This window comes from Trichechus manatus, unplaced genomic scaffold (genome assembly GCF_000243295.1).
Source record: "Trichechus manatus latirostris isolate Lorelei unplaced genomic scaffold, TriManLat1.0 scaffold00010, whole genome shotgun sequence".
NCBI classification, from domain to species: domain Eukaryota; kingdom Metazoa; phylum Chordata; class Mammalia; order Sirenia; family Trichechidae; genus Trichechus; species Trichechus manatus.
This window is the reverse complement of record NW_004443946.1, coordinates 9,182,035-9,195,121: the sequence shown is the minus strand read 5'-3', so window position 1 is coordinate 9,195,121 and position 13,087 is coordinate 9,182,035. Positions and strand designations below refer to the sequence as shown.

The 13,087-nt window shown below is 40.5% G+C and overlaps 1 protein-coding gene across 8 annotated transcripts in view; it reads left to right on the top strand.

The window, feature by feature from the left end:
- Positions 1-13,087, top strand: part of EXOC5 (exocyst complex component 5) — a 65,942-nt gene that overhangs the window by 14,606 nt on the left and 38,249 nt on the right. For 2 of the 8 annotated variants that reach the window (XM_023726222.1, XM_023726223.1), the window contains exons 1-4: positions 3,327-5,425; positions 7,660-7,754; positions 8,557-8,704; positions 12,203-12,397. In XM_023726222.1, the coding sequence (XP_023581990.1) occupies positions 5,381-5,425; positions 7,660-7,754; positions 8,557-8,704; positions 12,203-12,397 (483 nt within the window). In that variant the 5' untranslated portion in view covers positions 3,327-5,380. Of the gene's footprint in view, positions 1-3,173; positions 3,277-3,326; positions 5,431-5,509; positions 5,577-6,825; positions 6,867-7,659; positions 7,755-8,556; positions 8,705-12,202; positions 12,398-13,087 lie in introns of those variants that run through there. The other 6 variants (XM_023726221.1, XM_023726219.1, XM_023726224.1 and 3 more) reach the window with 6 other exon arrangements.

Here is a 13,087-nt window from a genome sequence, read left to right as displayed (position 1 = left end):
GTTCTTGGGACTTGAGCTGGCAGCTTATCTGCCGAACCTGGGATTCATCGGTCTGCACAGACTGTGAGTGGGAGCCCTGCTCTCCAAGCTGCCGATCTTGGGCTTGCCAGCTTCTGCAGCTGTGTGACTTGGGAGAGGCCTCTACCCTGATCCATGGACTTGGGACGTTCTAGCCTCTACAATCACGTGAGCTGTTACCTTGATATAATCTCTCTATATATATGTATATATTTATACACTTTACTGGTTTTGCTTCTCTAGAGAACCAGCCTAAGACACTCTTTTTGGGTTTTTGCAGCCTGTTAAATTTGTCATTATGCTTTTCTCTAATCTTCTTAAGTTCCTGTATTGCTTGGTTTGCATTTTGCCTAATTTCCTTCCTGATCTCTTGAAGAGTTCTGTAAATTAATCTTCTGTATTCTGCCTCTGGTAATTCCAAGAAATTCTCTTCCTCTGGAAAATTTCTAGATTCTTTATTTTGGGAGCTTGCTGAAGCCATCATGGTGTGTCTGTTTATGTGATTTGATATTGACTGTTGTCTCTGAGCCATCAGTAAGTTATTATATTTATTTATTTTATGTTTCCTTACTGTGTCCTAGCTTCTTTTGTTTTGTTTTGATACGCCAAATAGTGCTCGTGTGAGCTAGCCTGATCACCGGTGCCCCTGAAACTCCAACGTCCTGCCACCAGGTGGCCAGACCTGCCACTTAGTATGTGAGCTCAGGTGTCTGCCCACTCCTCCTGTATGGATTCAGCTCAGGTGTCCAGGTAGTCAGCCACCAAGTGTGTGATGCAGGCTCTCACCTACAGTCCTAGACAGACATGGGTGATGGGTGCAGCCACCGGCATCCTACTGCAGCAGGGCATCATATGCCGAGCAAGGCAGGGGATCGACGGCTGCCCCCAAGTGTCTGAGAGGAAAGTGTGTCCCTGTTCCCTTGAGCGCGTATGCGGGTGGGTTTTGCAGCTGGACTATGAACAACCAATGCTGTTGGCTGTAAGGACGAGGGGGGCACCACGTATTCTTGGGCTCCTATCGCAGGTGGCTAGGTGGCATGGGTTGAGCCAGTAGTCCTCAGGCCCCTGATGTGGGTAGGTGAAGACCCTGCTTAATGGGCAGAGCAGTGTCAAATGTCACTAACCTGCCACTTCACAGCTGAAATAGTTGAAGTTAGACTTCAGGTATATACCCTGTTATACTATGGTAATGAGGGCTTACACTGTTGAAATGGGCCGACACAAGTCTCTGCAGGGGGAAAGGCCCTCAAAGTCCATGGACCCGTTATGCCTGTGCCAAGGCAAAGAAGCTGTGCCTACCCTGAGTTTCTGGCTTAGGGGAGCCGGTAGATTATTTTTTCCCCGTTTGTTAATTTGTTCCCTCTCCAAGGCCAGGAGAATGGCTCAGGGCAAGTCTCAGGTCCTACTTCCAGCCCAGGGGACTTGTCAGTCACTGACGCTGTCGCAAACCCAGTGCAGAGCAGAGAGCGGGGAGGTAAATGGAGAGAGGTTTTTCCCAAAGGGGGGTGTTTTTGATCCATGTGGTAGGCCCGTTGCAAGTACTTACCTTTCGCCGATTAAGAGCTGCTTCTCACTGGTTCTGGATGGCCAAGTAGACTCTCTGCTGCTGGGTCTCTCCTGGTGTGGAAAATGCCTCCCAAGCGCCACTGTTTGCCTCACCACGCGCCAGGAGCTGATCCAGCCTGAAGGGCTCAGGCTCTCGCTGAGTCAGGTCTGGCAACTCCTCGCTGCTTCCGAACTGTCTCTCTCTCTCCCTGCCACTCAGTCCAATTCCTCAACTTTGCCTTTGATGTTCAGGGCTCCTAGATTGTCATATTTAATCGATTCACTTGTTTTTTCGGGTTTTTTTTGTAAGAGGGACCACCGGAAGCATCTGACTACTCTGCCATCTTGGCATTGCCTTCCCTGTCTTTTTAATGACCTCTTGCTTTCTTCATGTATGATGTCCTTGATGTCATTCCACAACTCCTCTGGTCTTTGGTCATTAGTGCTCAATGCAGCAAATCTGCTCTTGAGTTGGTCTCTGAATACAGGTGGTATATACTCAAGGTCTTACTTTGGCTCTCGTGGACTTGTTCTAATTTTCTTCAGTTTCAACTTGAACTTGCATAGGAGCAATGGATGGTCTGTTCCACAGTCGGCCCCTGGCCTTGTTTTGACTGGTGATATTGAGCTTTTCCATTGTCTCTTTCCACAGATGTAGTTGATTTGAATCCTTTGTATTCCATCTGGCGAGGTCTATGTGTATAGTTGCTGTTTATGTTGGTGAAAAAAGGTATTTGCAATGAAGAAGTCATTGGTCTTGCAAAATTCTGTCATGCAATCTCTGGCATCGTTACTGTCACCAAGGCCATATTTTCCAACTACTGATCCTTCTTCTTTGTTTCCAACTTTTGCATTCCAATCTCCAGTAATTGTCAATGCATCCTGATTGCATCAGACTGCAGAAGCTGGTAAAAATCTTCAATTTCTTCATCTTTGCCCTTAGTGATTGGTGCGTAAATTTAAGTAATGGTTGTATTAACTGGTCTTCCTTGTAGGGCTATGGATATTATCCTATCATTGTACAACAGTACTTCAGGATAGATCTTGAAATGTTCTTTTTGATGATGAATGCAGCGCCATTCCTCTTTAAGTTGTCATTTCTGACATAGTGACCATACGATTGTCCAATTCAAAATGGGCAATACCAGTCCATTTCAGCTCGCTAATGCCTAGGATATCGATATGTATGCGTTCCATTTCATTTTTGACAATTTCTAATTTTCCTGGATTCATACTTCCTGCATTCCACATTCTGCTTATTAATGGATGTTTGCAGCTGTTTCTTCTCATTTTGAGTCGTGCCACATCAGCAAATGAATGTCTCAAAAGCTTAACTCCATCCACATCATTTAGGTCGACTCTACTTTGAGGAGGCAGCTCTTCCCCAGTTGTCTTTTGAGTACCTTCCAACCTGGGGGGGTGCTCATCTTCTGGCACTAAATCAGACAGTGTTCTGCTGCTATTGATAAGGTTTTTACTGGCTGATTCTTTTCAGAAGTAGACTGCTGGGTCCTTCTTCCTAGTCTGTCTTAGTCTGGAAGCTCAGCTGAAACCTGTCTGCCATGGGTGACCCTGCAGGTATCTGAATACCAGTAGCATAGCGTCCAGCATCACAGCAACATGCAAGCCACCACAGTATGGCCAACTGACAGACACGTGGGGGACAGCACCACATAAAGGTATTAAATTCAGGATATCCACTGCATCTTGGAGGTTAGTGCTCTATCTTGTAAAGTTTCATCTCTGAACTGTTGCTTAAGCTGTGCCTTCAGCAGGCTGTTGCAATGCTGTATCAGCCTGGCAGTTTCTGGGTTGTATAGTTTGTAATACAACCAGTGGATCTTATGGTTATGGGTCAACTTCCTCATCTCCTTTGTAAAGTGGATCTCTTGGTCTGATGTAATATAGGAGATCCCATGCCAGAAAAACAAACACTCCTTCTGAGAAAAAGCCAAACCCAACTTGGAATGTGTGTCTATTTTTTATAAGAATGAATTACTGTTCCTTCCTGGATGGAAAGGGCTCAGTGTAGTCAACTTGCTGCCATGGGGCTGGTTAGTCTCCTTGAAAGATAGTAATATTCTAAGGGCTTACAGTCGATCACTGTCACTGGCAGGCTGGATATTCAGCTTCGGCAGTAGCTGGATCAGCCTTTGTAAGTAGGGCCGCTGAGTAGCCTCTTTCTCTGTATTGTGTCCACTTCATAAATGTGCCCATTGTGCTAATGCTGAACAGAGACTGATGTCAGCTGGCAGTCATTTTGTATACTTAGTTGTTTAGTTCCTCTTCTGTGGTGGATGTCTTCTGGGGGACAGTAACATGTAACATAAAGGTTTTCACACTTCATACTCACTCTTGTGTATCAAGCTGTATGTCTCTATCCCAGACTTTCTTGTTCTCAATCTTCCAGACTTTCTCTCTCCAGGCCTCTGATATCCAGGTCCTTTGCCATTTCCTGTGGATTTATATATAGTCTAACCTGAGGCTGGTTCTCCATCTTTCAAGCCCCAGGTACATTTCCTGAAGCTTTATCTATTGGGAATATTTTCTCTTGCCACTGAATTTCAAGACTACCCTTTTGTGAGGCTGTAGTTGCAGCTCCTGACCATTTTCACTTGGCACACACATACTCAGCCAACCCTCCGTAAATCAAGCGTAAGCTTTTTTCTTCTTCATCAGATGGTTGTAAGAGATTCCCCATAAGGCCAAAGGTGTGAGTTCAGGGAGAAATGCTAGTACAACAGTGGTGGATGATATAGGAGTTTAGGCTACCTTTTTATATGCAGCTTGCTCATGACTTTTGGTCCTGTTCATGCTTGATTCTGGGTTTACCACTTCCATTTTATGATGGATGGGTTCAGGGTTCATTTGACATAATGACTTGGTGGATCTGTTAGAACCCAGCTCATGATGGGTAGTTTGAGATGCATGTGTCCTGTGGTTAGGTGTGCCATCTCTATCAGGGTCCAGTAGCATACCTGGAATTGTTTCTCTAAAGATATATAATTCTCTGCTGCAGATGGTAAGGCCTTACTTCACAACCCAGGGATCTGCAAGGTGATTCTCCCACTGAGGCTTGCGTAACTCCACATGGCATTGTTTCCCAGTACTGACAACTTTAATATTATAGGGTCTGCCAGGTTGTTGACCCATGTAACAGGATTGGTTGTATGGCAGCCTGGACCTTCTGCAGAGCCCTTTCCTCCTTTTGTGTCATCTGATATGTGTGCCAGAACAGGTGTGGAGTATGATGCCTCCAGGACCTGAAGTGGCCTTAGTGGGCCCTTCTTTGTGGTGGGAGATGCAAGGTGCAATAATTTGTCCTTTATTTTGGATGGGCTGTCTCAGCATGTCCCGGACCACTGGACTCTTAAAATTTTTACTGAATTAGTGTGCCCCTGAATCTTTGTACAATGTGTGTCTTGCCCTCTGGAGCACATGGTCTTACCAATGCCTCCAATGTGCTGTTCACTTCTTGCTCATTCAGCCCAATTAGCATTATGTCATTTAGTATGATAGATCAGTGTGATTTTGATGTTCTACAGGATGTCCAGATGGTTCAAATCGTGTTATAATAGAGAGCAGGTGAGTTCACAGCCCTGAAGCAAAACTGTAAATGTTGACTGTTGTCACTTCCTTATAATTGTGAACTGTATCTAATCCTTTTCTTTTTTTTTTTTGATAGGAATAGAAAAGAGTGTATTACCAAATCATTGGCCATATGCAGTACATAGTACATTGGCCATATGTACTAAGGCTGGGATAATACTACGTCAGGCACAATGGAGAAGCTGGGGCTACTGTTTGGTTAATTTTGATGTCATCCTCCAGGATCCATCTGGTTTCTGCAGAATCCAGAGTGGTGAAGTAAATGGGAATATTGCTCCTGTATCTTTTAGATCAGGGGTCAGCAAATGTAGCCCACAGGACAGCTGCCTGTTTTTAAAGCTTTATTAAAACACATCTATCCCTATTTATGTGTTGTCTGTGGCTTCTTTTGTACCACAATGGCAGTTGAGTAGTTGCACTAGAGACCATATGGCCCATATGCCTAGATTGTTTACTATGTAGCCCTTTAAAAAAAAGTTTGCTAACCCCTGCTTTAGATCCTGAAGGGTGCTACTAATTTTTGCTATCCTACTTAATTTACTACTTTGGCTAGAGGGGGAGAATTTCAGAGATCTCTGCTTGGACTTTCCTACTATAGACAAAGGACCCAATGTGGGAGTTACATCACTCACCAAATATGTCTATCACAGCTATATATTTGCAGACTGGGGAAATGGCCACTGAGTGGGCTAATGGACCCATTGAACTGCTATGAGCTGGACATTGGCTGCTATATGTCCTTATTCTGACAGGGGATTGATGATGCTTTGGGCTAATCAAGTATCATTGTCAACTAGAACCCTGTATCCAACAGTCCTAAAAATGTTTGAGTATTCCTCTTTCTCTACTGTACAGTTACTAAAGTAAATGGCCATAGTTCCTTTTGAAGAAGGAATGGGGGAATAATTACTGTGTATATTTGCCAGCATATTGCAGGGTCCTTTCTCCTGGGAACCTGGCCTCTTCTCCAGTCAGTAAGGGAGAGTATATCAATCATTGTTCTCTCCTTCACTCACTCTGCTGTAGTCACACTTGCCATTGCTTGCATACTAAGTTTGTTTGTTGCATGTGCTTGGACCATTCCTCCCTAGGATCTTTATATATCTTATTGCGAGCTGCACTTAGGTCTTTGCTCAAAATGTGTTTTCTTAGGCCTTACCTGATCACTCCTATTACAAATAATCTTACTCTCATCCATCACTCTGTATCCTCTTTAGTTTTCTTCATGGTACTTATTACCTTATCTTTTATCAGTTCATTTGTCTGCTACTCTCCCCACTAGATCTATAGGAGCAGAGGTTTTTTTCCTGCCCTGTTTACTGCTCATTTAGAATAATCTCTAGCAAGTAGTAAGCTCTCAATATTTGTTGAATGAAGAATATTTTGAGAGAATTGAAAATATACATGAAAAAAATGCTTATTTTTCACCATGTCAGTAATATCTATTGATTTATAAAGTTTTGGGTATATTTCATTTAATAATGCTGACACATTGAAATTGATGAACAGTATAGCATGTTTAAGGAGCCCTGGTGGCTCAGTGGTTAAAGCACTTGACTGCTAACCGAAAGGTCAGCGATTCGAAACTACCAGCTGCTCCACAGGAGAAAGAAAGTCTGCTTCCATAAAGATTTACAGCCTTGGAAACCTTATGCGGTCAAAATCAACTCTACAGCAGTGGATTTGGTTTTGGAGTGGGTATAGCATGTTTAATCGAAAACTACGACTATGCAGTAACTGATAAATGAAATTAATAATGCGTAAGAACTAAGATTAAGTATTTGCACAAGTATGTATCCAAAAGAAAAAAAAAAACCCCAGACAGGAAAAAGGACCGTGATAACTGCATGAAGTTATTTAATGAAAGTATCATGGAGTTACGAACGGGCTGGCTACTTCCTAAAATAATTTGTTGTTGGATGCCATCAAGTCAGTTCTGACTCACAGTAACCCTATGTGCTACAGAACGAAACACTGCCCGGTCCTGGGCCATCCTCACAGTCATTCCTGTGTTTGAGCTCATTATTGCAGCCACTGTGTCCTTCCTCTTTTTCACTGGCTCTCTGTTTTACCAAGCATAACGTCCTTCTCAAGGGACTGGTCCCTCCTGATAACATGTCCAAAGTACGTGAGACAAAGTCTCACCATCCTTGCTTCAGAGGAGCACTCTGGCTGTACTTCTTCTAAGACAGATTTGTTTGTTCTTCTGGCAGTCCATGGTATATTCGATATTTTTGTCAACACCATAATTCAAAGACATCAATTCTTCTTTCATCTTCCTTACTACTATTCTGATATTTTAATATGCTAATTTTATTAAGTCCTTTGTTTTGTTTACTGAAGATTTAATTGAAATAAACTTTTACACGAATGAATTAACTAGTAATTTGATTCTGTATTAAATTATCACGTAGTAGAACTCTGTTGTACTTTTGTAAGTAGTATCTTTTATGAAACTTAAAACAAACTTTTTCTTTTGTAAACTAGGAGCCTTTTGTGGCAGATGAGTATATTGAACGTCTTGTATGGAGAACCCCAGGAGGAGGCTCTAGAGGGGGAGCTGAAGCTTTTGATCCCAAAAGGTGAAGTAAAGCATGTTATTTTTCATTGATTCAATTGAGAACAAATTTTTTTGTTTTGTAAACTAGGAGCCTTTTGTGGCAGATGAGTATATTGAACATATAGGTGACTGTTGGGATTCCTTTTCAAAGTTTGTGTAAAGGGATTTTAGTTTACACTGGACGATAAAAGACCCAGCAATATAAACTGAGCATTAGAAATTTGGGATTGTTTTTTTCCTTTTACCTTTTATTTTAGAGAAGCACTCTAACTGGTTTGAGAAAGGGATTTTATTGAATATAAAAATTTAATTTTTTCTCAAATTAGTAATAAATTGGAAAGAGTTGGTCATACCTATAAAATAGAAACATGTTGAATATATTGTTTTAAGTATAGTTGTAGATCAGGGGAACAGAAAGTCACTAACCTGGAATGCACGATTTTATTTTAACATGGTACATTTACCTTCTTGATTGTTTCAAATAGACTGTAAAATTGGTTTCCGTTCTGGGGCTTAATGGGGATTCTGGGTGAGATTTTTATTCACCTTAGAGATAATCCACTGAGAAGTCAGTAGTCAAAACTGTCTGTATTTTAAAAGTCATGTTTGTTTTAAAGCTATATATTCTAGACAAAGCTATGAAGTCATAAAGTAACAGGAAGATCTTACTGATTGAAGAAATCCCTTACAACATGCTATAGAGAAAATTTAGCATGATCATCTGTCGCTCAAGGAACTCTTTTTAAGACTTTATAAGTGAACTGGTCACTTCCTAATGATTAATTGTAGATGAGTTTATACATATTGTATCTTTCCTCTACTAGATTATTGGAAGAGTTTATAAATCATATTCAAGAACTTCAAATAATGGATGAAAGGATTCAAAGGAAAGTAGAGAAACTAGAACAACAGTGTCAGAAAGAAGCCAAGGAATTTGCCAAGAAGGTTCAGGAGCTCCAGAAAAGCAATCAGGTAAACATTTAGCTAAACAATGAATAATATACATTGTTCCTGTTAGTTTGAGAGATAGAAGTCCTTATTATGAGCTGTTTGCAGACTTCACTTAATATAGTAAGAAATATAGCAATAAATTTAACACTTGTTTTTATTGAATTTCCACAGCTAATTATTTGGTGAAATTTTTAAAGCACAAGTAGCCCTTAAAGTCATCCATCAGTTAAAAATATACTGCAATAAATGCAGAAGCTGTCAAAGTCACAGTCTAACAATTTACTTGTTGTTGTCGTTGAGTTGATTCCAACTCATGGTGACCCCCATGTGTGCAGATTAGAATTGCTCCATAGAGTTTTCAAGGCTGTAACCTTTCAGAAGCAGATTGCCAAGGCCTGTCTTTCAAGCTGCCTCTGGATGGGTTTGAACTGCCAACCTTTTAGCTATTAGTCAAGGGCTTAACCGTTTGCACCACCCAAAGACTCTGTATTAAAAAAAAAAAAAAACCAAACCTGTTTCCATCGAGTCAATTCCAACTCATATAGCGACCTATGGGACATAGTAGAACCACCCCATAGGGTTTCCAAGGCTATAATCTTTAAGAAGTAAACTGCCACATCTTTCTCCCACGGAGTGGCTGGTGGGTTCGAACTGTTGATCTTTTGTTTAGCAGCCTAATGCTTAATCACTGCACCACCAGGGCTCCTTCATAGTTTGTATAGACCATACTGTATTTCCTTCCAGTTTTAAGTTTCTAAAAAGTCTAGTCAGATGATAGTAACTGTTGAGGGTTTTGCCCCCTTCCCATGGGATAAAATGTGAAAGAGTTGTGGATAGTTACCTGTTAACAAACACTGTTGGCAATGACTTGCTACTGAGTATTGGTTTGAGATCAGAGTACTTTCTTCTCAGGTTAGGGTAGTATCTAGTCCTGTGTGATCCTTTCTTCCCCTTCAAACAACCCAAACTTTCAAGAATGACACTTCAGCTGACCAGTACTTTTAGGGGCTCTTTATTAGCTTGGATTTTAGGTAGACATTTGCATTCTCTTTTAATCATAAAATAGTACTAGACCAACTGTTGCTCGGATTAGGTTTTTCACCAGAGGAAATCTGGCCTGGAAAGTTTCACAAAGGCCAGAAATATGTGCCCCAATGAGAATACTAGTGTAATGCTAGGAAAAGCAGATGCAGAACTCTTCCTTACACCACTCCGGAGAAAACCAAACCACTAGACTGGCCCTGGGGCTAAGTAATAGTGTGTCAGTGTACCAGTGTGACCCCCACGTGTGTCAGAGTAGAACTGTGCTTCATACAGTTTTCAATGGCTAATTTTTCAACAGTAGATCACCAGACCTTTCTTCAAGGCACCTCTGGCTGGGCTCAAATCTCCAACCTTTCAGTTAGCTGTGTTAACCATTTGTACCACCTAAGGATTCCTAGGGGTTAAATTGTCCAAGCTTAATTTGGAACTTCTAAACCACTTTTATGGCCTGGGCCTGATCTAGATGGACCTTGATTACCCTTTCTAAGTGTAGGTTGATGAGCGTTATTTAGCTCTGCTGTATCCTAGGGGCCAGTTGTTTAGTGTAAGGGATTTCTCTTAAAAGTTCATTTATTTAGATTTGTTCACTTGAGCGTATATGGCTGTGAGAAAAAAATATTTGATAATGGAGTTGTAATTTAAATAAGATAATGTGTTTTTAAGTAGGTAAAGTGATAGTTTCTAAATACTTCAATGCAGTTTTCCCTTTATAATAATAATGGTATTAGTTAAGCTAAGAGTTTCTGGAGCCTGTCTGCCTGAGTTTGAATTGCAGCTCTGCCACTTATTAGCTGTGTAATCGCAGTGTTTCTGTGCCTCAGTTTTTTCATCTATTAAACCAGTTGTTGGTGAGGATTAAGTAAGTTAATGCATGTAATATGCTTAAAACAGTATCTAGCACAAAGGAAGTCCTTGATAAATGATAGCAGCTTCATTCCCGCACACCCCTCAGTTTAAGGTTAGAACAAAAGTACCGTACTGAGTTATCAGCGATTTTGTTATTGGCAATTCTTGAGAATCCGTTGCACATAATTTTCATCTAACACAGGATAATCGGTGTACCGTATGAGAAGGTAAAGAATATTCTAGAAAGAAATGTATCTTTGCCTCAGTAGAGTCATTGCTAAAATCTTTTCTGTTTTCAAAAATGGGGAAGTACAGTTTTACAAATAATAGTAGCATTGTTCTTTGAATAGTTGAGTTAAACGTTTGTTAAATAGTCTATTTTTAATTATTGTTTATTTTTATTTCTTTCTTTTTTTTTCTTTTAAAGCAAAAAGAAAGTTGTATTCAGCATATATTCAAAAAGGCAAAAGTGGGAAATGGGCAACCATGCTACCAGAGCTATGTCTGCCCGAGTCCAAGGAAGTATCATAGAATAGGCAAAAGTGGGAAAACGGACAAGCATGCTGCCACAGCCATGTCTGCCCGAGTCCAAAGAGTATTATAGAATAGGCAAGAGTGTTTATTTTTATTTCTGACTTTTTCGTACACTTTTTTTGTCTATTAGCAAGAGAGTTTGTCAGGTGTCTGGTCCCTTTGGTACTTAGTTTATTATTTTCAGAATCATTATTTAGGACTAAATGGTATCGGGCACTTTGTTAAACAGGATGTATAGTGGCTTTGCTGTTCTGTTTAATAACAGATGCGTTTATAATAAAATATGATTATTTTAAGTGAAAGGTATAAAAGTTTGCAACTTGGTTAAAAAGTTTTCAGATCATATGCTAAGGAGTGTGCATCATTTTTTGGGGGGGCAGAAATGGTGGAGAGTTTATTTTTGTTCATTCAATGAATCTTTTTTTTGTTTGTTTTTATTGTTGTGCTGTAAGTGAAAGTTTACAATTAGTCTTTCATACAAACATTTATACGTACATTGGTATGTGACCATATTTGCTGTCCCTATACTGTGACGACACACTCCTCCTTCCCACCCCTAATTTCCCATGTCCATTCAGCCAGATCCTGACCTTCTCTGCCTTTTCATCTTGCCTTTGGACAGGAGCTGCCCATTTAGTCTCATGTATCTACTTGAGCTAAGAAGCATGAGTGTCATTTTATGTCCCATAGTCCAGTCTAATCTTTGTCTGAAGAGTTGGCCTTGAGAATGGTTTTAGTTTTGGGCTAACAGAGAGTCGGGGGGCCATGTCTTCCGGGGTGCCTCCAGTCTCAGTCAAACTATTAAGTCTGGTCTTTTTACTAGAATTTAAGTTCTGCATCCCACTTTTCTCCTGCTCCATCAGCAGCTATCTGTTGTGTTCCCTGTCAGGGCAGTTGGTCATTGCTGTTAGCTGGGCACCATCTAGTTCTTCTGGTCTCAGGAGCATGTGTCATTTTTGTGCATCATCTCATAAGTTCTATGTTAGTTACCTAGATTAGAGAGTAGCAGTGAGATTGGTTGTTTAGTTTTCAGGTGTATTAACTTAAAAACTGGATTCTCTGATTTTTTTTTATGTTTCTGCACATTTTTTCTAGGTTGCCTTCCAACATTTTCAAGAACTAGATGAGCACATCAGCTATGTAGCAACCAAGGTCTGTCACCTTGGAGATCAGTTGGAGGGGGTAAACACACCCAGACAACGGGCAGTGGAGGCTCAGAAACTGATGAAATACTTTAATGAATTTCTAGATGGAGAATTGAAATCTGATGTTTTTACAAATTCTGAAAAGGTAAGCACAAACACTGTCAGAGGGATCAAAGTAAATCACAGCATTAATAACAATATCCTAATTATGAGCTGCAATTATTACTTTCCAGAGTCAGACTTCACATCATGAGTAACTGACTTATTAAAAGGTTTTATTGTTCTGAAATGTAAATTAACACACTTGTCTGTAGATTGCTGATGAAGTGTTGATGTTCAATGTTTTAACTGGATTGACTAGCGTTTTTGTTTATGAGATTATGTGTACTTTACAAATACTGAAGTAAATACATTTATGAGTATTTCTTTCCCATAATCAACTTCTAATATTAACAGACTTCTTTTAGTTTTTGGATAATTAACATTCCATTGGGGGGGGGGGTGATTTGACCTAAATCATTGATAAGCTGAAATGTCTTTTTTTTTTTTTTTCCCATACAAAAATTTATACATACATTGTTATGTGACCCTAATTGCTGTCTCCATACTGTGATAGCACACTCCTTCTTTCTGCCCCTGATTCACCATGTCCATTCAACCAGCTCCTAACCCTCTCTGCCTTCCCATCTCACCTCTGGACAGAAGCTGCCCATTTAGTCTCTTGTATCTGCTTGAGCTAAGAGGCACGCTGCTCATGAATATCACTTTATGTCCCACAGTCCAGTCCAATCCCTGTCAGAAGAGTTGGCCTCAGAAATTGTTTTAGTTCTGGGCT